We start from the raw sequence: 27,694 nt of genomic DNA, 5'->3' as shown, positions 1-27,694 counted from the left end.
ATTTGTTTTTTGTTGTTGCTATAAATCTCTCTGTTTTTCTATATCTATTTACCCCCAACCACACACTGCGCTCCCAGCTGAAGGTAGAGAATCAGGATATTGGTACGTGCACTAGACAGACCATTGGCAAGCATGCGAAAAATTTTAAGTTTTTTTCTACCTCGATTCTACCGAGAAAGGATGGATACCCAAGTAATGGGTATCATACGACTCTCAACTTGAAAACAAACGTACTATTGTTGAATGCCCAAGAGGTGTTCACATATTAACTCCTACAATGCATTATTGTTGATTGGGGATAGAATACAATCATGAGTAATTTTCAAGTTTGTCTTTTTGATAAATTCATTATTTTTTTAAGTGATTATATTTCTGATATATACGCAAAGGACGTTTGGCATATTAATTACACATTCAGCTAGTTACTGTTTTAGTTTGTCAGTTTTCAGTGAACTGTAAATAAAAGTAAAAAAACAAAATTTATTTGCTTTGCCCTTAATCGAAATTTCCGTTTTTCGATTTTTCGCCGGAATGGCACAAAAAATAATAATTACATCTATAAAATTTGCTTAATATGAAATGCTAGAAATTAAGATGATTACAGTTTTTCCCGTGGAAAATAATTCTTCATCTAAAACTAATCAACTTGTGATATTTCTTGCTTTTAATTAATTACACTTTAGGCTTATTTTTCTTTTTATAAATCGATCATTGTTTTTTTTTTTTTTTTTTTGTGGCTGTATCACTTACGGAAACACAAGGATTATTTGACAAATTAACTAAACATTTTAATTATTGTTTTTATTCTGTCGGTTTTTTTGTAAATTAAAAATAACAGTAAGAATCAGAACTTTATTACTTTAGTCTCAGTAAAACTTTCTAAAAACTGAAATTTTCACTCACAGAAGAAAACAATAATTATATCTTTATTACTTGGATAAATTAACCGCCACTGCTACTACTAAAAATCACTGCAGCGCCAAGCCGCCTGAGCCGCTTTTCTTTTTAACCTCTCCCCATGAAGTTCCAATTTCCTTCAAGTTCTTCCTTATGACCTCTATCCGCCTCATTGGAGAAGAAATGCTTTTCGTTTTACCCTAAAGGGATGGCCGGAAAGAATGATATTTAGTAATCTGTCATCCTTCATCTATAAAACGGTCATCTCAGCATTCCCATCCTGGCCATCTCAGCATTTATCCCATTATAGCCTTAGACAGTGAGATAAAAACACATTTTTCGCACATACTAGTGTTTGGCATATAGCCAGTCAAACTGGTTCCTGAAACTATTCGAAAGACCTGAAAATAAGATGATAGTAGTTTTCTCGAAGGAAAAATTATTGTTGATTTCAAAATGATTACCTTGTAAAATTATACGTTAGCAAATACTTTCAGTTTTAAGCTCTATTTTTTATTATTTAGTATATTTTTTCCATGAAAGATGTTTAACTGATGGATTCCAAAGAAACATTGGACCTACTAAATGAACACTGCATTCCTTGGCAACAAGGAAAGTATCTGGTTGGATGAAATAGAAGATAGGTTCTTGCTTTTTCTCAATATGTGAAGAAGAGGAACTAACACTGCTTTTCAGTGGTGTGGTATACAAGAAAGGAACCGGTAGATTTTATATTAAGTGACACAATTTTTATAGAATTTAGGAAGCTGGGAATGCTTGTGGATACAGTAATAATCCAAAGCGACCATTCTCTGTAATCTATTTAAATTCTAATTTGGACTTCCGGGTTTGCCTTTGTATATAATCTTTATGTTGGCGCATCTTTGTATTATTCGTGGCCCATAAAGGTTTTTATTGTTAATAAATATCATTTCATATGCTAGCTATTTTTTTTTTGTTCTGTTGGTCTTCAGTGAATCATAAGTAAAAATTATAGTAAATGCCAGAAACTCTATTTCCTTTCAATAAAACTTTCCGCTTAATTGAATTTTACCATTACTAACTAAAAGCATTAATTCACAAAATTGCACTCAAGTCAGGGTTGTCAATGAGAACTAACAGCATTCCTAAAATCATCTGTAAGAGTTCCTAAGATGTGAAATAGTTGCATGTGATTAGTACATGTGTACTTTCTACTTGTATTGTTACATATGCAGATTAATTACATATGTACTTTTGTAATCTTTGATAATTATGTTTAATATACATAATTTTTTTATGATATTAAGCTCAGTATTTAAATCCTAATATTTTTGGGAAAATTCCAAGCAGTGGAAGCCTTGATGCAAGCTTTGATTTCTTATAAATTGATTATTGTTTGGATTCCTGTAACTAAATGCTAATATAAAGATTTGTATACAAGAGCCATTTTAGCTCCGCTAGGGAAGGGATGATGGCCTATAATTGCCCCGACAAGTTGAATGGGGATTAAATACCACAAGATGCCACTCTTCTGTTGCTTTAGTGTTTCCTTCGAAGGTGGAATCTTGCTACAAAATTACCAGGAAGTTTTGAGCCTCATATCTGCTTAAGGGTGATTTATTTTTTAGGTAGCTATATTACTGATGGATACCCAAGGGGCGTTTGACAGTGAGAGTACTGTTCGAGACTGTGCTACTATTTTTGCATTGAGCACAATGATAAGCTCCATCCAAGTATTCAATCTCCTACAAAACATACAGGAAGATGACCTCCAACATCTTCAAGTAAGTTTATTTTTTATTATATCAATAAAGACATGTATGTATTGACTTTCTGATATGTGTAAACAGGTTGTCTAACATTAATTATTTATGCAACTAACATATTTTGATATTCAAGAAATCAGGAAAGCTTGAGGTTTTCTGGTAGATATTTTAATGACGAGAATTTAGCGATCCTCTCTTCTAACAGAGAAAGAAATTGATACGAGTTCCCGAAAAGCACAATTAAGAAACTTGGTTTCACTTCCGACCAGGTTTCACTTAGATTCGGTAACTTTTTCTTCTAGATGCACTAATACTCAAGATTTAGGGACCCTTTCCTTCCATTCCCCTAAGAAGCTTGGATGGGTCTTTCAAAGCTATACTTATTACGTCAATTCTTACTTCCCACCAAATTTCTTTAAGATCCTATGCCACCCTCTAAGATAAACCCTGATGACAAGAATTTAAGAATCCCATCCCTCTACATAGGTTAAAATTGGTATGGGCTTCAATTAAGCACTACTATGACACACATCCTATTTCCGACTTCTTTCGGATGAAATGTAATAATTTCTTATTCTAGATGCCCTGATAGTGGCAATTTAAGGGTCTCTTTCCTAAAAACATCGGAATGGCTCCTGATGCACAAGAAGCACAATTACCTCATTAGGTTTTACTTCCCATTAAATTCTGTTAAGGTCTAAAACTCCTCTGGTGAATGTACTGATGACAAGCCTTTGGGAACCTCCTTGCTCCACTTCGGGCTGGCCAAACTACCGGAAGATATCATAATGAGAAGAATCAAGGGACCTCTCCCCTCAAATAAGTCAGATTGTATATGGATCCCTTGTTTGCACATATAGGGCACTTATTCTTACTTCCTTCCAATTTTTATCGGGGACAGATAACCACTGATGCTAGATGCTTGATGACAACAATTTAAAAGCCCTTCTTTTTTTCTTCTATTCTCTTCAAAACATAGTTAGTACGGTCGCTCTTACATATCAACAAGGTTTTTCAAAATCCAATACCTCTTCCTAGTAAATGTTTAAATAGCAAGAATTTAGAAACCTCCTCCCCCTCACATCGGTCAGATCGATTACGAACTTTCAGAAAGCCAATAAGGAAACTAGCTGTTGCTTTTTGCTAAGTTTGGTTGATACCGCTGTTATTGAAAGACGAAATAAATTTAAAAATTCCCCTGATCCAAATCATGATCCATATGTGTTATTTTCTTAGAGTGTAATGTATCAGTTGTATAGTGTATAATTTAACCGTAATTTATGTGTTTTGTGCAAAATGTTATTAATATGTTTGTTTTAGCTTACTCACTGGAAGGTCTCTTTTTTTGGCGGTGGTGTATATATTTTGCTATTTTCTATATTATCTTTCTGTGTTATTTTCTGTTTTATTTGTGTTATGTTTCAGTATGCTTCTTTTTTTCCTTTTTTTATTTTATTCATTTATTATTGCTCCATTTTTAATTAGATAAAACTGGAAATAAATTTCATTGATTATGTTATTTTTTGATGTGTTTAGAAAATGGTTAAATTTTACTACTGTACACCAACAAAAACGTGTTTTTCTCCATCAGTGTAGTAGCTGTAAAATGTAAAGAGCTATAATTGTGTTTATTAATAAAGCAAATGTCAATTCATTTTTTCAAAATCCTGTAACCTAGTCAGTAATTCTCGCGATGACAGAAATTTATAAACCCTCGTATTGCGTCTGGATGCCGGAAGGTTATAACTGGGACACTAACTCTTACTTCGCACAAAGGTTGGCTGATAATCGAATATCTCACTTGTAGGTGTCCTATTGCAATGACTTTGGATCTCTCGCTCCTTCCCGTCGTGTATGGATTGTATTCATATATCCGAAATGCCCACCCGGGGCAATCACTTTTTCTCCTCACTTAGTTTAATGGAGATCTGATACGCCCTTTCTCTAGATCTACCGATTACAAGAGCTTTAGGGATCTGATTTGAAACCCAGATAAGTACAGCTAGGACTGTAGGTGAAGCACATTCCCTAGTACATTTTTTTTTTACTTTGTTTAAAACTTTAAAGTTTTAATTTCTTCCAGTTGTTCACTGAGTACGGTCGACTCGCTCTAGAAGACACTGGGGATAAGCCTTTCCAGAAACTTTTATTTCTTGTAAGGGACTGGAGTTATCCTTACGAAGCCCCTTATGGGATTGTTGGGGGTCAGAAAATTATTGACCGAAGACTTCAAGTGTCTGAAAAGCAGCATCCAGAGCTTCAGGCTCTTCGTAAGCATATAAAGGCCTGTTTCACAAGCATCAAGTGCTTTCTGATGCCCCATCCCGGGCTGAAGGTGGCAATTGACCCTCATTTTACTGGAAAACTCACAGGTAGACTAATTTAATTTAGTTTTAACTTTCTAATGTGTAAATTGGCCGTGATATTTTAGTAGTTACTAAAGGACTTTTTAAATATATGACTAAAAAAATCAATAGAAATATCAAATGAAGAGTCACTGTGCTGCCCCATTTTACAGTTTTAGATCCAGGATTGTTGGAAGAGGAGGGGGTATATTTGACTACTGAAATTTTATTTTGCTGCACAGATGAAGTGTGGTAAGTGAAAACTGCACCTAAGCTAAGAAGTGGGAGGCACTCCATAGGGAATTTAAACTTTGTCTTCGCGGAAAGCTTACTAGAATATAACAAACATAGCCTTCTAATAATTATCATTGTTTTATTTGCTTATTTCCCTTAAAAAATCTGAACTGAAATCGTACCGTTTTAAGTTTTACTGAAACCCCTGTGTTCCAAATGAAACAAATCTAGTGAATTTATTGCTCCTTTTCTATGGTAGGGAAACCGGGATTGCGGAAGGAGAGGGGGTAAGAGGCTACATAGATTTCTGATTGCTAAACAAATTCGCATATACGTAAGTGTGTAATCAAGCTAGGAAGGGAGAAGCACCTCACAGTAGAGTTTGACCTTACCTTCACTGAAATCTTACTACAAAAATTAACATATATCTTGATATTTACCATTGTTTTATTTAATTATTTGTCTAAAAAGAACTTTAACTGAAATTTTGTCTTTTCAAGTATTGCTGATACCTCTTTGTTGCAAATAGGAGACACATTTGTGTGTTGCTCCATTCTATTGTTGTGAATATCGTTGTTACCGTTGTGAATTGAAAAGCGCATGTGCGTTTCTACCTAGATTTTTTTTTTTTTTGCTAGAGATTCGTATATATGCAAGTGTGTCAGTGAAAACTACACCAAAGCTAAGAAGGGAAGGCATTCCACAGTCGAATTTAGTTCTGGCTTCACTGAGAGCTTACTAGAATGTAACAAATATAGTCTCTTGATCATTAACAGCATATTATTTAGCTATTGCCCTTAAAAAAAAATTAACTGAAAATTTTGCCGTTTCAAGTATTACCGAAAACCCCTATGTTGCAAACGAAATTTACTTAAGTAGATACAGTCATTGTCAAAGTATTTTAATAAGAAGAAGCGATTCAAAGTGTGTATTAGTTTCTTTGAGGCCCTACATTAAACAAAGAGTGTAGTTTCTGTATTTAAATTTTATTGTCGCTCTTTACTTTCATATAAAAATCATGTTTTGTTTAATTTTCAATAATAGCAATCTATATATTTCCTTATTTTGTAAACCTGTGATTTTAGACAATCACAATGGCCTAACAGTAGTTTTGTTTAAAATTTACAAAAAAAAAAAAAAAAAAAACACAAAAAACGAAAACACATAACAAAGTCATTAGTCATGCACGCCACAGTGATGTTTCTTCAACAACATCCCAAAAGCTATCCTATCAAATTCCTGGATATAATCATATTGAAGGGACTGTCGCAGAGAAGCTAGGGCATGGGAAATCAAAAATGCTGGCCTATAACAATACAAATAGTAAAAAAAAACTATCCAGCAGAAAATAAACCATTTCCATTTTCTAGGATAAGAAAATCACCAGTTGAAACTTTGTTATTTACAAAAAAAGAACGAAAACATAAAAAAAAAGTCTTAAACCGTTCACAAAAAATCATTTATTCTTCAACAGTGCCCGAAAAGTAGGTCTAATAATTCCTTGAATATAATCGCATTAGAAGCTGATAAAGGATGAACCCAGAAAAGGTTTTTCTTTTAAGTAAAGGTTTAAATGAGTGGTAAAGGCTTTTATATTGCTCAAATATACGTTTGATCAATTATACTTTCCTCCAATTGATCCTTTTCATTTATGTTCCTTAATTTTCAAGTATATGACAAATATGTGTTATTAGTCAGAAACTTCAGCACAAAGATCCCTTAACGCTCATCCTTTGTCTTGTTTATTGACATATATTATGAAACTAGAGAAAAATATCATTTTCTTGTAATATTCCCAAATATTCTTACTCAAATTGATCCTTTTTATCTATGTTGCTTAAATGCGACTAATTATTATTATAATTTATTATTATTTATTTATTATTTATTATTATTTATATTATTTATTATTTATTTTATAATTATTATTATAATTTATTATTATAATAATATTATTAGTTAGATATTTTAGCACAAACATCCTTTGACGCTTATCGTATGTCTTCTTTATTGACATATATTATGAAACTAGCGGAAAGCATCATTTGCCATATAAGTAAAGGCTTACAGGAACTGTATTCCCAAATATACTTTCTCAAATTGATCTTTTTCATCTTTGTGGCTTAATTTAGAAGTATGACAATTTTGTATCATTACTTAGATACTTCAGTACAAAGAGCCTTTGAAACTCATCCTATGTCGGCTTTATTGACATATATGGTGAAGCTAGAGAAAAAATATGAGTAAGTATATTTGGGAATACAGTTCCTGTAAGCATTTGATTATAAGAAAATGTTTTTCTTTCTTTTCATAATATTTGTCAATGAAGAAGACAAGGAATGAGCGTTAAAGGATGTTTGTGATGAAGTATCAGACTAATAATACACATTGGTCATCTTCAAGATTAATCCACATAGATGAAAGGGACCAATTGGAAGAAAGCATATTTGGGAATATAGTTCCTGTAAGCCGTTACTTACAAGCAAAATTATGTTTTTCTCTAGTATCATAATATATGTTATCAAGGAAGACAAAGGGTGAGCTTTAAATTTTGTTTTTGCTGAGTGATGTATTATTAGTCAGATGCTTCAGTAAAATGATTCTTTGACGCCCATCCTTTTTGTGTTCTTTATTGATATATATTATGAAGCAAGAGGAAGCAAATTTATCTCGTAAGTAATGTCTTACAGAAACTGGATTCTCAAATATACTTACCCAAATTAATGCTTTTCATCTTTGTGGCTTAATTTTGAAGTATATGACTAATTTGTATTATTAGTCATTTACTTCAGCTCAAATCATTTTTTTGTCGTATATATTGAAATATTGTGAAGCTAGAGAAATAAACATCATTCTTCATGTAAGAAAAGGCTTAAATAAACTGTATTATCAAATATTCTTTTCTCTAATGGATACTTTTTATCTCTGCGGCTCAATTTTGAAGTATATTCGTATTATTTGTCAGTTACTTCAACAGAGTTCTTTTGACGCCCATTCTTTATCTTCTTTGTTGGCATTTATGGTATATTTAGACAAAAGAACATTTTCTAGTAAGTAGAGGCTTAAATGGACTGTATCATCATATGTACTTACCTCAAATCAATCTTTTCATCTTTGTAGATACGAAAGCTTATTTATACACAAAGTTCTAGGCTCGTCAATTTGATCTTTTTCTCTTTGTGGTCAGATACTTTAACACAAAGTTCTTTTTTTTTAGTCGAGGCTTAAATGACTTGTAATGTATAGGCTATATATCTGAAATTATCCTTCATCTTTTTAGATGCGAAAGTCTCTTTATACACAAGGTTCTACGTTCCTCAACCTAGAACTTTGTGAAGTATATGACTAATCAAACAGTTTGTGGTAACAAACTGTAATAAGGAGCGACTCAGCTCAATAGAAAAAAAAAAAATGAAGAATAGTTACATTGTCACTTTAAACATAATTTTACTGTTGTTTAAGGGCACTTTTTGTCATAATCTTTCCTTTTGATCGTATTTCATACAAACAAATTGAACATTGATTCCTATATGAAATTTTCATATTGAAGATTGATAATTTTGAAGCGATATTTTGAGCTTATGATTCAATGAATAATTTTATAACCAATTGAAATAACTAAACTATTAATTAAAATGAAAAATGTGCTAAAAATGTTATCTAAAAGATAAATAAATAGATAAATAAAATTTAATTAAATAATTTAAAAATAACTGAATTTTTTAATTATATGACTGTCGATAAAAATGCATTAAATATGGAACAAGTTTAGATAAACAATTTTTGAATATCATACAGATGAAACTAGATTGATTACCTAATTGTAATTACATTAATTCCAGGGAGTGTCAAGAATATTTTGTTTTGAAATATTGTTATAATAAATGAGAAACTGCTTATACTGCGCTTTGTTTTCAACAAAGCATAAATGACATTCTGGTCTTCAGATAGTTTAAAGGAGGGGTAGCCCAACTTTTATTGGTGGTAATTTATGTTCGTTTGAAGTTTTATTTTTTTTTATTTTTTTGGTTTAATTTTCATTCGTTTTAGGATACTTACGGGGGGAGCATTATTTTCTTGGGAAGAGTTTACAAAAAAAAAACTGTGAAAATACATTAAAATTTTCTCTTATGCAGTTTTGTTATATTTTTTCGAGTCGGACAAACATTTCGGGAATGAGTGATCGAAACCCTACCTTCCCCTCCTAGATACGGCCTTTAAGGCAAGAATAAATTCATCCGGGTCTGTTTCCTTGATTGTCTGTCTTAATTGAGGTTCTCTTGCCCTGTCATCCTGCCCTAAAATTTTCCAGCGAGTCAGCGAAAACCGAATTTTTCGAGCTAAGAATCAATGCTACTACTAAAAACTTACTGCAACATCATTCCGCCTGAGGCCAACACATCTACTCAGGCTCCTTCATCTCAATCTATTCAAATCTATTCTTACACCCTCCAAGGAAGGTCCTATTTCTCCTAGATTTCCTTACATCTTCCTTCTATAATCGGGACGATCTGTTTTTCAATGGGGACGACAGCTAAGAATCAATGCAATAAATGTTTCCCCTATAGCTACTCACGCTCCTCCTTCGTCTCAATCTATTCAAAGCTTCCCTCTTTACACCCTCTAAGGAAGGTCCTATTTCCCCTAGGTTTCCTTACATCTTCCTTCCATAATCGGGACGATCTGCTTTTCAATGGGGACGACAGCTAAGAATCAATGTAATAAATGTTTCCCCTATTTTTTTTTTTTTTTTTTTTTTTTTTTTTTTGTCTTCATTAAGTTCCTCTTGATTCAGTCTACTTACCCTAAAAGTTCCGTGTCATTCGAACAAAACATTTTTTGGCCTATTTTGAGATGTGAAGGGCTAATACAAAACCAATTTTTTTCAAAATATCTTTCCTTTTTTGGGTTGCTTTCCTATTAATTTGCGAGCCATGGAAAAAAAAAATGAATTCTAGCATGTTTTGGGCATCTCGAACCAATACAACAGTGTGCTTTTGACTATTTTTTTGTTCATTGAGATCTCTTTGTCCCAGTCTCTATGCCTTACGTTGAAAGTACAAAGCATAGTGAAAATCGAATTTGATTGTTTAAACATTAAATAAAACTTGCACATCCATATATATCGGGAAAAATTAGGAAAAAATTCATCATTTCTTGATGAAAAGACCTTCATTAGCAATTGCAGTTTTGGTAATAGTGAGTGACAAATCTAATCAGCAAGCAAATAAGCTAAAAAAAAATTAAAATCGTGGCATTAGACGGTTGAAGATAGTGCTTTCCTTTGAAGGTGTAGTTTTTACTGCAAATGGATGGATTGTTTTTTTTTTTTTTTTTTAGGGACGAAAAGTGTTGTCAAATTTGAATTAACTAATTTTAGTTACTTATTTTCATGGTTCAATATTGCAACACTGATGAGAATATGACAATGTCCTAAAAACTTCGTAATTTTAAATGAGCTGAAAGGAAAATCTTTAAAAATCATGGTTTTCACATATGAAATGATTGTAAAATTGTCCTGCTTGTGTTTCGTGTTTTGTTGTGTTTTAAAATGTGTCGTGTTTTGTTTGGTGTATTGAAAACGTTAAAGAGCAGGAAAATAACATAGGCTACCAAAAACTGCATAGGGAACATAAAAATTATTCCCGACCCTTTTTGCATGCCTGATTAATTTACAATTTTTCAGAGACGAAACAAACTTAATGGTCATATTCGTGTGTAATGAACAGATAGAGCCAAAAACAATCTAGTTTTTGAATTCCAAATTATGTTGGTTTTCTTTAATTAACTCCAGTTGGTAAGGCCAAAAAAATGTCTGGGCTCATTCCCAGGCCCCCTAGCACCCCCCCCGTCCCAAAAAAATGATCCGTCTTTTTCTCCAACCCACGATTCCTGAGAGTGTCAAGCCGATCGAAGGAAAAGTCTGTTGGTCCTCCTTTTTCTTCATTTCGGTACCGAAATGAATACCTTGCCCTTAGATTAAAAATTTTCTCGTATGTTAGAGTCGTAATTCGATCAGAAATTTCAATATGCGATACAACAACTGTTGACCCTATAAATTTTCAGGCAAGTCGACATTAAAAAATGAAAAAAAATTATCTTGTGAATTCGTTTCGTCTTAGTCCAGGTACTGATGGATTTAAGTTTCTGACAATTTGGAAAAAAGTTTGTTGGCCCATTTTCGGAGGAACCAGTATTTTCTTTCAATTTTTCTTGTTTACTTGCATCCTCTTTGCCAAACAAGTTTTGGATTAAACTTTTGAGCTACTCAGTTTTTCTTATCCTTTTTTAGATTCATTTTGGGGGAGGACCATGATCTTAAACTAATTGTTGTATTAGGTTGCTCTTGACTTTAGAACTTGTAACTACAAGTTTGAAACTGACCTGGTGCTGGAAGGTTTTGGGCAATCTATGGCCCCCCTAACTTTCCTACTCCAATACGCAATGTGCGGTTATCTTAGACAAGACAAAATCCTTGAATATTTAGTACCAATCGCAAATGATTTGGCCTTTATTTGGACGGCAATGTCGAGGGAACCCGTGTCTCCAAACTATTTTTTTAGAATTAGAGTCCGCTCCGTCTTACGGCTTCTATTCTCAGGCGATCTCTTTTTTTTTCTGATCCAAATTTTTAGGAGCCAGTGAACCCAACCTAATTGTGTTTACACTATGATTCCCTTTGCCAAAAAACTTAAGAGTGCAAGTTTCAAGTCGTTCGAAAAAAAAATATTAGCCCTTTTATGGGATAATCAATGTTTTTATGTTTTTCTCTCTTTTGTGCATCTGGGTTATATTGGCACTAGAAAATAAGGATATAAGAAGCTAGATTATGGCAAATTAAAAATATAGGAATTGTAAACCACCTAATCGGTTTCCTTAATAATTACGAATATTTTGTTAAAAGGCCCAAGTCTGTGCTTTATTGAGAAAAATACATACGTATTCTATTAGTAAAAGAATTTCAACCTTTTTTCGTACATTTAAAAGTTGTTTGACTAGCCATTTATATTTATTTTTGCAAGATCAACGGATTATGGATCCCAATTTTTATTTTCTTATAAAAATTTACCTTTAATTTCTTACAGTACCAAAGAAATCAACAGATAGACATTTCTTGTCCCTTAAATCTTACCTATCTTAATTCTATTTTCATGCTTTAAAACTGCATTTTTAAGATTTTTTTTGGTGTTTTCACGATTATTAAGTTTCTGGGATACAAGGTTGTATCCAGGAGGGAGGCTAGGAGGTTGGAACCCCTCCCTCCCCCACCAAATGCTTTCCTGATTCGTTTTGAGTAGTTTTTACCCCCCCCCCCCCGCCCCTTACACACACAGACACACACACACAAACACACACACACACACACAAAATAACTCTTCCCGAACAAAAATCCTAGATACGGCCCTGCTCGGCTTGTATCATAGTTTCGTCATTGCTGCTATGTTGAATCGTGGAAAAATGTAAGCAAATCTGATTAGTCCGTAGTGCTTTTCGTCCGTAAAATTCTGGCATTACCAATATGTTGATTCCTGAAAACACCTGCATCATCAGAAGAAAACTATGATTTTTTTTTTTGACAATTGTTTATACCTTCTTACGCAAAAAGTTTTCGTAACGCATAGAAGTTTTTCATTGAAAATTGAATTATCAATTTCCTAATTTGTAAGCTACATGTGGTTGTGGAAACCTCCAATTAACCTCTTGAAACATTCAGACTTCATTTTCAATGTCATTAATACTGAAAAGCTGACTGGAGTTTAATGTGAACCAGAGCCGTTGCTAGGGTTGCCCGGATAAAAATTAATTACAGGGCTCCCCCTTCCTACTCAAATATAAACAAAAAATTCGAATCCAAGTGAACAATTTGATAAAAGCAGACAATCCCCCAGTAGCGGCGCCCTCTAGCTGCGATCCCTGAGGGAGCTGACCCGGTCTCTGCCTCTTCCTTTAAACGGCTCTGGACCAATGTTCGGCTTGCTTCTGTTTGGAATCAAATCAGGAAAACTTGTTCTCGACCTAAAAATTGTGCTATAAATACATTCCTGTTTGTATATTGTTTAAGTTTTGAAACTTAACACTTTAAAGGAATTTATTATAGGAAATTTATAATTGGTGTCTGTTTATATCTAGGTTCTTAAAGGTGTACTATTTTCTTCTTTTTTTCTTATAAATCACTTATAGTGAGTAGTCTATGATTTAACACCTTCGTAACGCCGTAAAAACACCATAAATATATCTTTTAATTTTCTCGCCTCTGTCTTTTCAGAAATTGAGCGAGACTTCAAAGAGCAGTTAAACAGCTTAATGGAAACCCTCCTCACTCCTTCCAACATTGTGGTGAAAGAAATTAGCGGCGTGAAAATCCGGACAAAAGATCTTTTGTACTATTTTCAATCTTATATGAGTATTTACAGAGGTGGTGAGCTCCCTGAGCCAAAGTCGATGCTCGAAGCAACCGCGGAGGCTAATAATCTTAGCGCTGTAGCAGCCGCGAAAGATTTCTTCAGTACTGAAATGGAGAATTTATGCGGAGCATCTAGGCCGTATATAGCTTCTGGTACTTTAGAGAGGGAGCATCTGAGACATAAAGACGCTGCTATGAAACTTTTTACCAATAAGCGGAAGATGGGAGGGGCTGAATTCTCTGAAAAATATAGGCTGAAACTCGAAGAGGTTTGTGTTATTTGGTGTTTTCTTGTTTATAAGCGCCTGTCATGTATTAATGTATGCTTTTAACATTTATGTGGATGGTCAAAAGATTCCTTGTGGGGACAAGGAGGTTGGGTATTTAGAAAGGAGGTCAAAAATTATCGGAAAACGTTATAATTCTGAAGTATAATAGGAATTACGAAGTCTGCTAAATCGTTTGTATCTATTTCTGGAAAGATTGAATAAATTTTTGTTGCCTTTTTGTACTTTGGAAAAGTAAAAAAAAATTGGTGTATTCTAGGTTATACCCATTATTTTAAATTAAAGAATATTATATTTAACTTTTACCATAAGGTTGTAGGGGGACTTCGATCCGGGTTAGGATGTTAGAGATTCTTAAATAAAAAGGGGGTTTTGGGAGCTTTAATGGCATTTTCTACTAAAAACTACCTGCAAACAAAATGTTTTATGGGGCTGAGAGGGGGGGGGGATTCGTCTTCTAACATCGGTCTGGATTTTGTTTTCTTTTGGAAGTTCAAGACTAACAAGCACTTTGTCATGGTGTGTTCTTACCCTTTACCGTCGATTCCAACCAAAAGACTGCGTCTGATGAGTGCTTAGTTTAGATTGGGCCACCTGTTAGTATTCGTCTGATGATGTTGGGGAGAGACTATTGTTCTCATAGGAGTGATGTTTGGTTGAGAATTCGTGTTTTTGGCCTAGATATTTGATTTACAGATTTTTTGACAAATATCTGAATTAGCGATAAACAAACCACATGTTTAAATTCCAATGATCAAACTTTCTTTCTTGTTGTTTCTATCAAAATATTCATTTTTGTCACAGCTTTTGGGCAAAAAATTTAAATTTATTTTGAGGAGATTTTATATTGAGGCTGAATTTTTATGCAAAATTTCCGGAATTTGTTATTTCGTCAAACATTTGGCTTATAGTCAAGTTTTCTTGATAAATTTTAGGTTTTGTTATATAAAAAGTGATGGAAGCTTTCTATTTCATGGAAATATTATAAACGTACGTTTTGATATTATTCTATAGGTCACTGTGAAAATTTTGGTTATTCCTTTTTAAACACGTGCAATCATTGGCTTTTTGTTGCTAGGTTATTAGCAAACGTCCTGGTTGAACAGCAATTCTATTTAATTCTATCTAAATTGTAGGTGAAATAAAATGCCTCTTTTTCATTAATATATCTTATCGGAGCTTGGTAAAGTCTTGAGTTCCAGCGGATTTATTTCACTTTTTGTTGCCCAAATATGGCAGTTCGGGTTTCTTCTTTTATATGAGACTGGGGATCTAAGAGGTTGAATCAAAATGTGTACCAATCGTTCACATATGGATTGTTTCAATAAGTAAAAATGTTATGAAGGATCCCTCCCCTCGGGAAAGGAAAAAAAGGTGTTATTCAGGAATATAGTGCTTAGATATGTTTAGATCAAGTGTGTTTTGGGTTTTTTCAAAGACCCATTCTCAATGACCTTTTCTAATACTGAGATTTAACTAGTGCTATATTCGTCCAATCAGATTTTCTCGCAGACTTTCCTGATTGGCCAAAAGAATTCAATGAAAAATGCTCATTGCCGCACATTAGCGCTTGCTGAATCTCGGCTTGAGTAAAATCTAATTGTGATTGAACCTCAAATGCCATTTCTGAAGTCTAAAAACCTTTCTGTTTCTTAAACAAATATTCCTCTCCATTTTCCAAACTCGTTACTGTTAGGCCATGAGTGCTTTTTATTTTTCATTCTTGAAATCATAATTAAAAGTCGCACTCAGAGAGTGATGACAGATTTTTATGGGAGGTCTATGTTTAATAAAAAAAAAAAGTTGTTCACAATGCAAAAAGTTTGCCTAAACACATGCTTGAAAACATTCCCTCATCAAAAAAATCTGATTATATATTTGAAATTATTGTGAAAACATGCATTTAAAATATATTAGAAATCTAAATAATGTGAATGATGTAATTGTTCTGACGTAAAAGCTTGGCGTTCTTATAAAAAGGTAAGATCACGTGAAATTCAGCAAATCGAAGTTCTCAGGCAATTTTTACGCAAAAGCTATTAGGATAGAATTAACACGATTGCCTTTTTATGAAATCAGCTAAAAAGGTTCTATAAAGGGACATGTTTTTATCCTAGATGCAAAGTCCTGTATGAGATACAAGATTTTAAATTTGTGCATAATAGACCACGCCTTCCTCTACTTCTAATTTTTGAGGCCACAAAAAATTAGAACATTGATTTGCTTTTGTGGTATTGGTCTCATTAGCATATCGTAAATAGCGACGAAGACCACACTGCCTTTCCATCATAAACAACAAGTAGATCAATAGGGAATTTGTTTTATATAAGACAGTAGAATGCAACTTTAAATGGATATTTCGACCCTATATCTAAGGGCTGTTCTCAGCAAAACAAATGAGAAAAAAATATAAAAGAAATCGCATTAAAAACAGCCCTAGCAGCATTACCTCCGGGAAATTAAACCAGGAATTTCCTCGTTGAACTGTAAATGAAGACCAGCCACAAGATCAATTTAGATAGGGTTCTAAGTAAAAGTTTTCTTCCCAATTTCAGGAAATAGAAGAATCGTTTATGTTATTTAAGAAGAGCAACGAAAGCAAAAACATATTCAAAACTGGAAAAACTCCTGGAACTTTGATTGTGGTCGTTATGATATTCTATTTCTTTTCTGGACTCTTTGGTCTATTTGGGCTCTACACGGTGGCCAATATTTGTAATATTATTATGGGAATTCAGTTGGTTCTCCTCTTCACCTGGGTTTATACCAAGTAAGTAGCCAATTTTATATTTATATATATATATATATATATATATATATATATATATATATATATATATATATATATAGGGGTAATGGAGTATGGTCTTCTACACGGAGGACATCGATAGTGGTACCTATATTTAAAGGGGGAGTCCCAGGGATCATGAGAATAATATGTTGATAGTCTTAGATCTTATGTTTAGCAAAATCTTAGAGAAAATTTTAGATTAAATGATTGGCTAGAGGGTTTTGGAGTTATGAAAGAAGAACAGGGAGGTTTTAGAGAAGGTTATAGTACTACGAATAGGGTGTTTATTTTAAGTGGATTAATTGAAAAGTATGTATCAGGAAAAAATAAGTTATATGTTGCATTTTTGGACTTACAAAAAAAAAAGTTCAATGTGTTAATAGATTTCTGCTTTAAAAAAAGCCTAGATGATGTGAAGCTACCTTCTTGTTTCATTCGTTTGGTTGTAAATATGTATTTTGAAACTAGTGCAATAGTCAGAGTACGTAGGTCGGGTCTTCCGAGGCCTTCTAAAGTTAAGTAAGGAGTAAAGCAGGGTCACCTCGACTTTTTGCTCTTTTTATTAAGGATATTGTTGAATTTTTAGCAAAAAAAAAGGGCTCCAACAGTAAGATTAGGTAATTAAAACTTCTCACTGCTGTTGTTTGCGGATGACGTTGCTCTAGTGGCCAATTCGGCACATAATTTACAGAAGCTATTGGATTTAACATATGATTATCTAAAGATGAAGTTCCTTCAGGTAAATGTTCAGAAATCAAAAGTGGTTATATTTAACAAGAAGACTATAAGATTATAGTATAGGATTATAAATAACGATTGCAGCTTCTTTTATATCCATAATAGTGGAGCAGCTTCTGATTTGGACCATTGTGTGTGTTCGCCCTTTCTTCATTCCTCTGATGTTCATGTCGACGATGAGGAAAGAGACTACGACCATCTCCTTCTTAATTTAGATCTATCTATTAGCTCTACAATCAGTTTCAGTGCTCCTCCTGAGGAGCCTAAGAAATGGATTTGCAAACGAGATTGGGATAATGCAAATTAGTCACTCTATTTTTCGACTCTCGCTTTTCTGCTATCCACTATTTCGGTGCCTTATCAACTTCTTGGCGCTGGTTATTTTGTCAGCGATGTTCGTGGTAAGTTAAAGCCTTACTACAGAAATATCGTTTCTTCAATTAAATAAGCTGAAGCAATAGCTTTTTCATTGATTCGCGTGCGACTTAACACCCGTAAGACGTTTTGGAAGTGTGATTCAGAACTTAAGAAAGTGAAGAACCAAGCCAAGTTTTGGTTGAAAATGTGGATTGCTTGCGGTAGACCTTCTAGTAGGCAAGTTTTTAGCATCAAGTAGAGAACAAAATCGGCTTGTAAGCCTCATCTTCGTGCAGTTCGGTTTTCGGGTGCTGAATTTCCGACTAATGGTAAACAGTGGCAAAATGTGCTGAATGTGCTGTGCTGTGCTGAAACTCGAAAAATCATCTTCTAGTTAAATTATTCCGAGATTGTTATGGATTAAACATTATACGCGCATCTATTCCGCCATTAATTATGATGTTCATAGCCGTTTTATTGCTTTAGTGGCGAAGGTTCTTCCTAATCGTGTGAGCCAAAGACATGTTATACCTGTTGATAAATCTAATATTGTGAAATCTCTTCGACGGTTAAAGTCAAAGTCTTGTGACCTTGATGGTATTTGTGCGGCTCATCTTCATCCGAAGTCAACTGAACTTCTATCGCATCTTCAGTTATTATTTTGGGTGTGCCTTTCAGGGTCTATTGTTCTGCTTCATTTTTATGTGGAAGTGTTACTTCTATATTAAAGAAAGGAAAAGACCTAAGTTCGTGTAACTCGTACAGGCCGATTACCGTCGCCTGTACTCAAATTATTTGAGTATGTTCCACTTCCACATATCGATGAATTTGTTAATTATGAGGCTAACCAATTCGGCTACAAGTCAGGTCTGAGCTGTCAACGTGCTCATAGTGTTTTAGCACAGCTTATTAAGGAAGCCACTCGGAGTAATTATAGTCTTCATTTTTTCACCCTTGATAAATATAAAGCATTCGATGGTGTTCTGCCATACTCGGGCTGGGTATGCTCTTAGTCAACTTGGTGTTAATGCGCCTGTGAGTCTGGTTTTGAAGTTATGGTATTCAAATTCTTATTTAAGATTAAAGTCAGGAAATGGTGATTTTTTCGGACATATACTAGTCAAGTATGGAGCTAGACAGGGGCGAGTTCTTTCTCTCCTCATATCTTTAATGCTTCTATTGAAGATGTTTTGTCTGGTATATGTAGTTCTTGTTTTACAGGATTCACAGACGTATCATACTTAGCTTATGCTGACGACTTGCTTCTTATTAGCCGAACTGAGACTGGTTTAGCGCGTTCTGTCCTATCCGTCGCATAAATGTGACGTAGATAAACGTATATAAATGTGAATTTCTTATATTTAATGGGGTTAGTTCGTCTCATCCTTTGGATTGCAGTTCTTTTTCCGTACTACAAGTCGCTTCTTTTCGATGGCTTAGGATTTCCGTTCCCAATTCTCTAAGTTCTTATTGTTTTCAGACAATCCGGGATATTCAATTTAAGCTTAAAGTGAGGTATTCTAAAATTGCTGGAAATCGTGGACATTTCCGGCGACAAGCACTTACAAAGCTGTATTGTAAGTGCTTTTTTGCGACCATTCTGTGTTATTGTTACTGGGTTTTATATGCTTCTGAATAAAGGTGACGTAAAGAGGGTCAAGACGGATAATTATCGGTATTGTAAGCTCTTACTTTATTTACCACGATCATTTCGGAACCGAAGGTTAAGTAGTAAATATCAGGCAACGGATATTGTTCTCTGAGTGGAAAAACTAATTCAAAATTAATTGACGAAGCCCCAATCCGTCTTGGTCTTAACAATCATCTTATCCGCCTCTTTTGCTAAATTGTTATTTCTTTTTCTTGTATTTTGTGTTATTTGTAATTCTTTGTTTTTTTTTTTTTTTCTCCTTGTACTCCACTTTTTGCCTTTTGTAAGTGGGTAAGAAATGAATTATTATTATTATTATAATTGTAGAAGTAATTTTAGTTAAGGGAGAGGAGACGTAAATTGTGGATAAAGTTAAGCATCTTGGATATATTTTCAAAGTAATGGAAGATGGAATTCATACATAAAGAAAACGTTAAACCGGGGAAGAGTAGCAATGTTCACAATTTTCCAGAATAATGTAATGGGAATAAAATGTTTGTCGTTGCATAAAAGGGTCTTTTATCGTGATTAATGCTCATTCCACATTATGGAGCAAAGATTCGGGGGCATGAGAAAGCGGCTCAGGTAGAGAGTATTCAATTAGGGTACTATAAGAAATTGTTGGGCTGCATAGAACAAATAATTCCCAGTTGTTAAATGGCGATCTAGGTATATGGCCACTAATAAATGACAAGACTTGTCTCAATGGTTAAATTTTGGTTGAGAGTCGTCCAGTTACCGAGTGACAGGTTGTTTAAGGCAGCTTATGAAGATATACTCTTGCAGTGGAATAAAAGATCATGGCCACTAAGAATAAGATTAAGGTATTACTAGAGAATCAAATGATTCGAAAATGGACACAATATATATATATATATATATATATATATATATATATATATATATATATATATATATATATATATATATATATATATATATATATATATATATATATATATATATATATATATATATATATATATATATATATATATATATATATATATATATATATATATATATATATATATCAATAATCCATAAAGTCCAACATTCCATAAAGTAGAAATCCTAGTTCCAATATTTTATTTCACCAATTACCTGGCGGAGATAATATTTCAAATTTTCTTTGTGTTTGCTTATTTCCAAGAGAATAAGTATTTTAGTGAATTTTTAGTTTCTAGAAAATTACTTAGTTTTTTGCTATCATCTGATGAGGGAAGTATTGTTGTCTTATTTGCTTGCGTATAGAAGGAATTCGATTGGTATATTCTATTTGATCTGAAAATTTATTCTATTTGTTTAGTCGCCTTGTCCTTCCCTATTGGAAATTCGTTTTCAGAAGGATTTGATTCTGAGGTGGATCTAATCGCTTTCTTGAGACGATAGAAGGCCATTGTCTGAATATTTCTGAGTTTTTTTTTTCTCTTTCTCTTTTCTGAGTTCAGCTTTTTCTCTCTTTCTCTTTTTCCCCCACTCTTTCTTATTTTGTTTCTCTCTCAAGTGGTATTAGTTGATTTTTGGTTTAGTTTTGTGAGGTTTTGATTATTTTATTCTTTTACGTTAGGGTTTATTACCGCGTGTTAAAGAGAGAAAGCCGTCGGTGCCGTTAGGTTTTTTGTTTGTTCGTGTTGGATAGGTTTCTTCTTCGCAAGTAAAGATTTCACTCTTAAAAAAAAAGAAACGAAATTCTAAAATTCCAATTTCACAATTTCTAAGACAGAGCTAAGACAAATAGTCCAATTTGAATAAAAGGCACTTCTAGCATTAACCCTTTATTAGGATTGTATGACAATGATGTTAGTTCATTTGTTGATAGATAAGTCTATCTATTATCTGTCCATGCGTCATTACTAGGGCAGTAGAACTAAGGTAGATAGTCATATAACTTATATTTATATAGTCATTATATTTACTTATTTATATATTTACTTATACTTATATAGTCATATAACTTATATTTATATATATATATGTATATATATATATATATATATATATATATATATATATATATATATATATATATATATATATATATACCCCTTGCCCCAAGCATTAATTTCTAATTACTGTTAACTCCCCCTCCTTCTAAGAAACAAAATACTGTTCGCTGGTCGTTCAACTTGGCCCCTGTTCTGAGAAAAAGCATAAAATCTAGTAGAACTCTTTGTCCATTACTAAGTTAACGTTAGGGTGTTAAATCGGTCTTAGTGACTATACAATTTGTATGAGACATACTTGCTTGGCTTTAGGTATACGTTGTATATCATCACATGGTTATGTTTTATATTAGTGAACGACTGGGGGTTCTGAAAACTTATCAATTATATGAAGAAAGGAAAAAGTCTCTATTAATCCTGAATTCTGATATAACTTCTTTAGATGTATATATCGGAAATAATATTTAGTATTTAGGAGGCACATCTCTCTGTATTTCCCGTTAGCACCATTAGAGGAGTAATATTTTGCATTATACTTTATGATGTGAAAGACTGTTGAACCCAAACTTAAGTGGGAATTACAGCCTTTTCCTAATTGATTATCCACTTGATATACCTGCATTATGTTATTATCCTTAAAACAACTTTCAAGCTAAGGAATTTCGCAAGAAAATGTTTCCATATAAATTTTTTTTTTAGGTATGCAGGGGAATTTAGAGAAATTGGCCAAATGATTGACTTTGTGGCTGCCAGCATCTGGGACAATGTAAGTACCTCTTTTAGGGTCAATTTCGGACCTTCATACATTATAGCGTAAACACTCTGCAATAACCAGAGTGGAAGGACGGTCTGCTTACTGTTTCTGGTGACAATAAATAGTTAAAACTCATATGTTTTTTTTTTTTTGTAATAACATATCATTAATGTCCTCTGATATATAAGTTTATTTGAATTGATTTTATTAATTTTATGTATATAAATTAATATGTTATAATTTAAAAATAATTTAATCTATTAACTGACCTTAAAAATGATTTCAAGTAATTGTTTTAATAGCACTTGATTTGTTATGCTAGAAAAAAAATTACATTTTTCTTCCCTCTTGTCCAATTTTGTAATGTTCTCATATATATTTGATAATAGCAGCAGAGGTTGCGGAAGTTAGGCATAGAATAAACCGTAACGTATACTCTTTTTTTTTTATCGGAAACCTATTAACCGCTATGATATGACAAAAAAAAACTATGATGTTAATGTCCTCGTATATGCTCTTGTCTCTTTTTTTATTCCTAAACTGATAAAAAAAAAAGATTAAAAAATGATCATAGTAAGAAACAGGATTTTGTTTTTGTAAAATAAGCAAAAGAAATTTCAGATAAATTTAAACATTGGTTTTTTGTTGGTGACTTTTTTCAGAACATTTTTGCAGGGGCAGGGGAACCAAAAAGTGCGTTTTATCTCCCAAATAGCTATTTCTATTTCATTTAAAAAAGTTTTTAGGGTATTTTCTGGGGGAGGGAATGATGACTCTTACACTCTCCTTAGTCTTCTGTGTGCAGGGCACATAGTCCTTTTTAATCTCCATGTAATGTAACGGTGGGAGTTTTTTTTTTTTATTGTCAATCCCTGATATTTGTTAAGAAAAGAAAGAAAAAAAAAACACTATGCCACAAATGCGCGAAATCCCAGAATATATGCTGACGGAGCAATGTAAATTTCACCCATCAAACATGATGTATTTAGTCAAATTATTTTCTTGCTGAAAACTCCTTGTGGCGGAAATAGAGGCACCAATTGGAGGATGGGACTGATAGCCTCCTAGATTCTGAAAAATGCCTTTTAGGGTATTTTCATTGAAGAAAATTGAAAAAGTTAAAATTGACCCTCCTCCTTAGTTTTTGAAAAATAGCTTATTTGAAACTTTATTTTTATAAAAGTGAAATAAACATATGTCCTCCTCTAAATGTTTTTCAATACCCCTTTGCTTCTCACCCCGGATACACCCTGGGTGAGAAGCATGCTGAGCAACTGCAGTACAATGCCTTATCAGTTTCTTGGAAACATTTTCTTTCATGGTAGACATCCAGAGTTCTGTAAAGAAGAATCTAACAAGGATAAAAAAAAAAATCATAAACGCTTTTACATCCAAGTGTATGCTGTAAACTAAAAAAAAATGATTCCTTGCTAACGGGAAAAATTGAATTTTTTTAATACTAAAGATGAATGCGAATTATTTTATCATGAGTTTTATGTAAACTGCGAAAAGTGCTCGACATATGTAACGTTTCTCAACAAAGATTATTCTTGACTAAATTTACTTCAGGGATGGTTCCCAGGGTTTAGTAAAGATGAAACTAACAAAGACATTTAAAATACTTTAAAATAGCTTTTAATTCCCAATATACATCTTAAACCTGAAGAAAGATATCTTGCTAACAAAAAATTTGTTATTTTTTGTACTAAAAATGAATACGATTTTTTTCTTACTGCATAAATTTCATATAAACTACGATAAGTGCTAGACATAAATAACGTTTTTCAACAAAGATTATTTGTAACACGTTCCGAAAATCCGCATCCCTCAACAGAAAGCGACACAAGCACTCGAAATGAAAGCACGTAGTTCATATATTTCTAGTATTTGCTTAACATTTTTTCACTAACTACAATAGATTTTTTTATAGAATATATAGCAGGAAAATTTCAAAGTTCATTCATTGTGTTGCGAGAGCAACGCTTTGGTTTTGTCGTGATTTTTTTTTTTTTTTGTTCCCAGCACCTTGATTTCAGCTTATTCCTAGAAAGTGGTAAGGGTCTAGCCTCTGCGGTTTTTACGGAAAGTGTGGACCTTAGGCCGGATTGATGAATATGACTTTACATTTTGGAAAGCTTCGTAGAACTCTTGCCTGGGGCCAAAAAGGATGGTTTTTGCTTGTCCTTGAGCCAGAGCCTATAGTGTGTGAAGTGAAGAGGAGTTGTATAGCCTATGTCAGAGAGGACTATCTGAAGTTATGCAGCCAAGCTTTCGTTTCATCAAACCATGTTTCTGCTTTCGAGTGGAAACTAGCAGGCAAGCAGGCAGGCACCAGTTACAAATTGAAGATGGACTAAAATCTATAAATGTTAAATATATGCGACAGTTACCCTGCCCCACAGCCAATATATCTTCTTTGAGTGATAAATAGAAAAATTTAGAGAAGTAAAAAAGCGGCATTTTCCCACGGGTCCGAAAGTACTACCATCTATTGTTTCTACCCATTTCTGTTCTTGATTTCAGCTGAGTTTATCATTCGGTTTTTCGCACTTGGGATTGCGGTAGAGAAATGGTATCAGATGTGCCTCTTAAACTTTAAAAGTTCTCTCATTGCTAAAGAAATTAGAGTTTATCCTTTGCTCCTTTCTAAGTGATGACGTTAGAAAGTTGGCCTACGGCAAAAAAGTCAACTTTTGAACTAAGACAGATAGATTTTTTTTCGACGGCAGTCGATAGCTTTTGATGAGCTGATCAAGTATATGTCATCCATTTTTTTGTACAAAAATTCCTTCATGAGATATACCAGTTTGAAAGTTTAAAGGGGTTGACAACTTCAGTAGTAAGGTACACACTGAAACCAAAAATAGGCCGATACCAATTGTGAGACATATAGGGGAGTTGTAAGCAACAGTCGGCTGTTAGCTCATAATCATCCTCGGCAATGAGGGGTTCGCAACTCTTACTAGTTGATGTACCTATTTTTTGTTTCCGTTGTATTTGATGGTAAGACCAATTTGGTTCCAGTGGTAAGACATGTAGGGGACTTGTAAGTAATAATCGGCTGTAAGGCTACAATCATCTTTAGCAATGAGGAGTTTGCAACTTTTGCGAGTTGGTGTACCTAGTATGTATTTTAGCATCCTTACAGATTAACAACTTCAGCGTTTAGTCGCAGCGAGGAAACAAAACCAAAGTGTTGCTCTCGCAACACTTTACTCGGTGAAGCCGAGCAAAGGTTGCCGCAACACCTCACGTTGCCCATGCAACGTAAATCTAGTTATTTTTCAACCAAGCCTGTAAAATTTACAGAACAGAATTGATAACTTAGAAGGCTTGTTGCTACCTGTTTTAGCCCTGCTAAGGATTTATATGAAAACGTTTTAATCTGACACATGACAACACTTAACAATCATATATCGCAATTTGCATGTTGCGCGACTTTTATATTTCGTAATTTCACAATCATAGTTCGTATGTTATATTTAATATTTGTTTCTGTCAACCTCAAGGCCATCTGTACCATCTTTATCCATTACGGGCGGGATTCAAGCTAGCTGCTTGAAATAGGAGTGTTGTCTAGATTAACAGTCACTTTGGGCGTTTTTTAAACTGATATTTTCAAGCTAGAGAGTTTAATTTAATGAAACTAAATATTTTCAACTCAGTATTCTGTAAATACCAGGCGATAGAGATTCTCGCTGAGTAAGGTTCTCCCATTCAATTTCACTTGATGTTGATTGATGGTTTGATGAAATAAATTTTCTTTTTTGATTATCCGTATTTTTCAAGTTTAAAATGTTTGCCATGAAAGGGCCTCTATGTGGAAAAGCCAGCTTATCTTTCAGACATGCAAACTCTTTAGACGATGGAAGAAAATATTATGAATTTCTACATATATCTATATATAAGGAACATGTATATCTATGTATACATATATAAGAAAATATTGTATATATCAAGCTTTTAAGTATACAGAACGGCTGGGCTTTTCATTTACAAGCTTAATCTTAGTTGTTTTTATTAGTTTAGACTTGGAAAACTGATGTATTAATCTAGGGATTATGACTATGCTTTTAGCGTTTTTGTCGAGTTCTGTGATTAAATATTACCATTTCTATTAATTTTTCCCCTTCCATTAATAAGCTTTTGTGTTAATTACCTATTTTTGTTAATTATCTTTTAATTAGTTACTTTTTCTGTTAATTCTATTAATCTAGGGATCATGATTATGCTTTTAGCGTTTGGTTTTTGCCGTGTTCTGCGATTAAACATGACCTCTTCTGTTATTTTTTCCCTTTAATATATTAGCTTTTGTGTTAATTACCTGTTTTTTTAATTATTTTTTATTTACTTACCTTTTCTATTAATTCTATTAATTTTTCTTTTAACTAATTACCTTTTTTATTAATCGTGTTTTTATTAATTACCTTCAGGTAATAATCTTTTCTATGAATTTTCTTTCAATTATTTATCTTCTTTTATTGATTGCCTTTTCTATTAATTACTTTTTTTTAATTCTGTTAACTTTATTTCAGGTTCTACGTCCAACGTACCGGAAGTTTATTACTGGTGCTATAGATGAGGAGGCAAGACAACGTTTAGTTGAATCCGCTGTGACAAATTTGACATCACACATGATTAATGGAAAGCAAAAACAATCCTAATTGTAGACTAATTTAGTTAATGCCATTCGTGCCTTGATTAGATCAATGCGAAACAGCTGAAAAAATGTTTTTGGGGCTTATAGCTTAATTAATCCTGTCGCCTTTTGGAGGGGGGGGGGTAAGTGCCTTTAATGACCTATTCAGTATGTTAGTATTTTTTGTTTAACATCCTCTCAAGTTTTGCTCAAACAACCCCCCTCCTCTTTTTTTATTGTCTTTCAGATTCCTAGAATAAGTCTATATCATTTTCGTTCAGGAATGTCCATCTTTTCATACTAAAAATTGTCCCTGTCTAACGCAGAAATGGGTGCTAACACGATAAAGAGCTATAAAACTTTATTTTTGTCAAGAAACAGAGAAGTTAATTGGAGGCAGCATCCAGTTTCTTCGTTTTCTAATTATTATTATATGTTATGTTTGTGTTTCATTAGTTAAAAATCCTTAAGGCATATAGTACTGGTGATGATTCTTTTCTTTTATGTTAGGAATGTTTTGTATACTCCAGTGTATCTAAGGTTTTCAACTCTCGAAAAGCAATATGTTATGTTTGTTTTTTGTGTGCCATAATGGGGTAGCAGGAAAGTGACTTACATTTATTTTTTATATGGATGAGTGTATATATATGATAAAACGTATCGTAATATCTTTACCCTTTAAAGACCTTTAAAGTTGCATTATACGTTTATTAGGATGGTCTGACTGAAGAGTCTATAGGTTTATGAAATAAGACACAATTTTGTTTTATTTTTATTTTATTTTTCGGCAACGCAAAGGGAAGATGTTGAAAATGAATGGCTAATACGTATACATATATATATATATATATATATATATATATATATATATATATATATATATATATATATATATATATATAT

At 33.1% G+C, this 27,694-nt stretch overlaps 1 protein-coding gene across 4 annotated transcripts in view; it reads left to right on the top strand.

Annotated features, from left to right (window-relative positions):
- LOC136026991 (atlastin-like) overlaps positions 1-27,465 on the top strand; it is a 62,462-nt gene extending 34,997 nt beyond the window's left edge. For all 4 annotated transcript variants that reach the window (XM_065703872.1, XM_065703874.1, XM_065703870.1 and 1 more), the window contains 6 exons: positions 2,508-2,663; positions 4,729-5,017; positions 13,491-13,897; positions 16,471-16,685; positions 22,098-22,164; positions 26,688-27,465. In XM_065703872.1, coding sequence (XP_065559944.1) covers positions 2,508-2,663; positions 4,729-5,017; positions 13,491-13,897; positions 16,471-16,685; positions 22,098-22,164; positions 26,688-26,816 — 1,263 coding nt within the window. In that variant the 3' untranslated portion in view covers positions 26,817-27,465. The remainder of the gene's footprint in view (positions 1-2,507; positions 2,664-4,728; positions 5,018-13,490; positions 13,898-16,470; positions 16,686-22,097; positions 22,165-26,687) is intronic.
- The last annotated feature ends 229 nt before the right edge of the window (positions 27,466-27,694 follow it).

Source organism: Artemia franciscana, chromosome 5 (genome assembly GCF_032884065.1).
Source record: "Artemia franciscana chromosome 5, ASM3288406v1, whole genome shotgun sequence".
Taxonomy (NCBI): domain Eukaryota; kingdom Metazoa; phylum Arthropoda; class Branchiopoda; order Anostraca; family Artemiidae; genus Artemia; species Artemia franciscana.
Note: the sequence above shows the minus strand (reverse complement) of the source record. Positions and strands in the feature narration are given on the sequence as shown.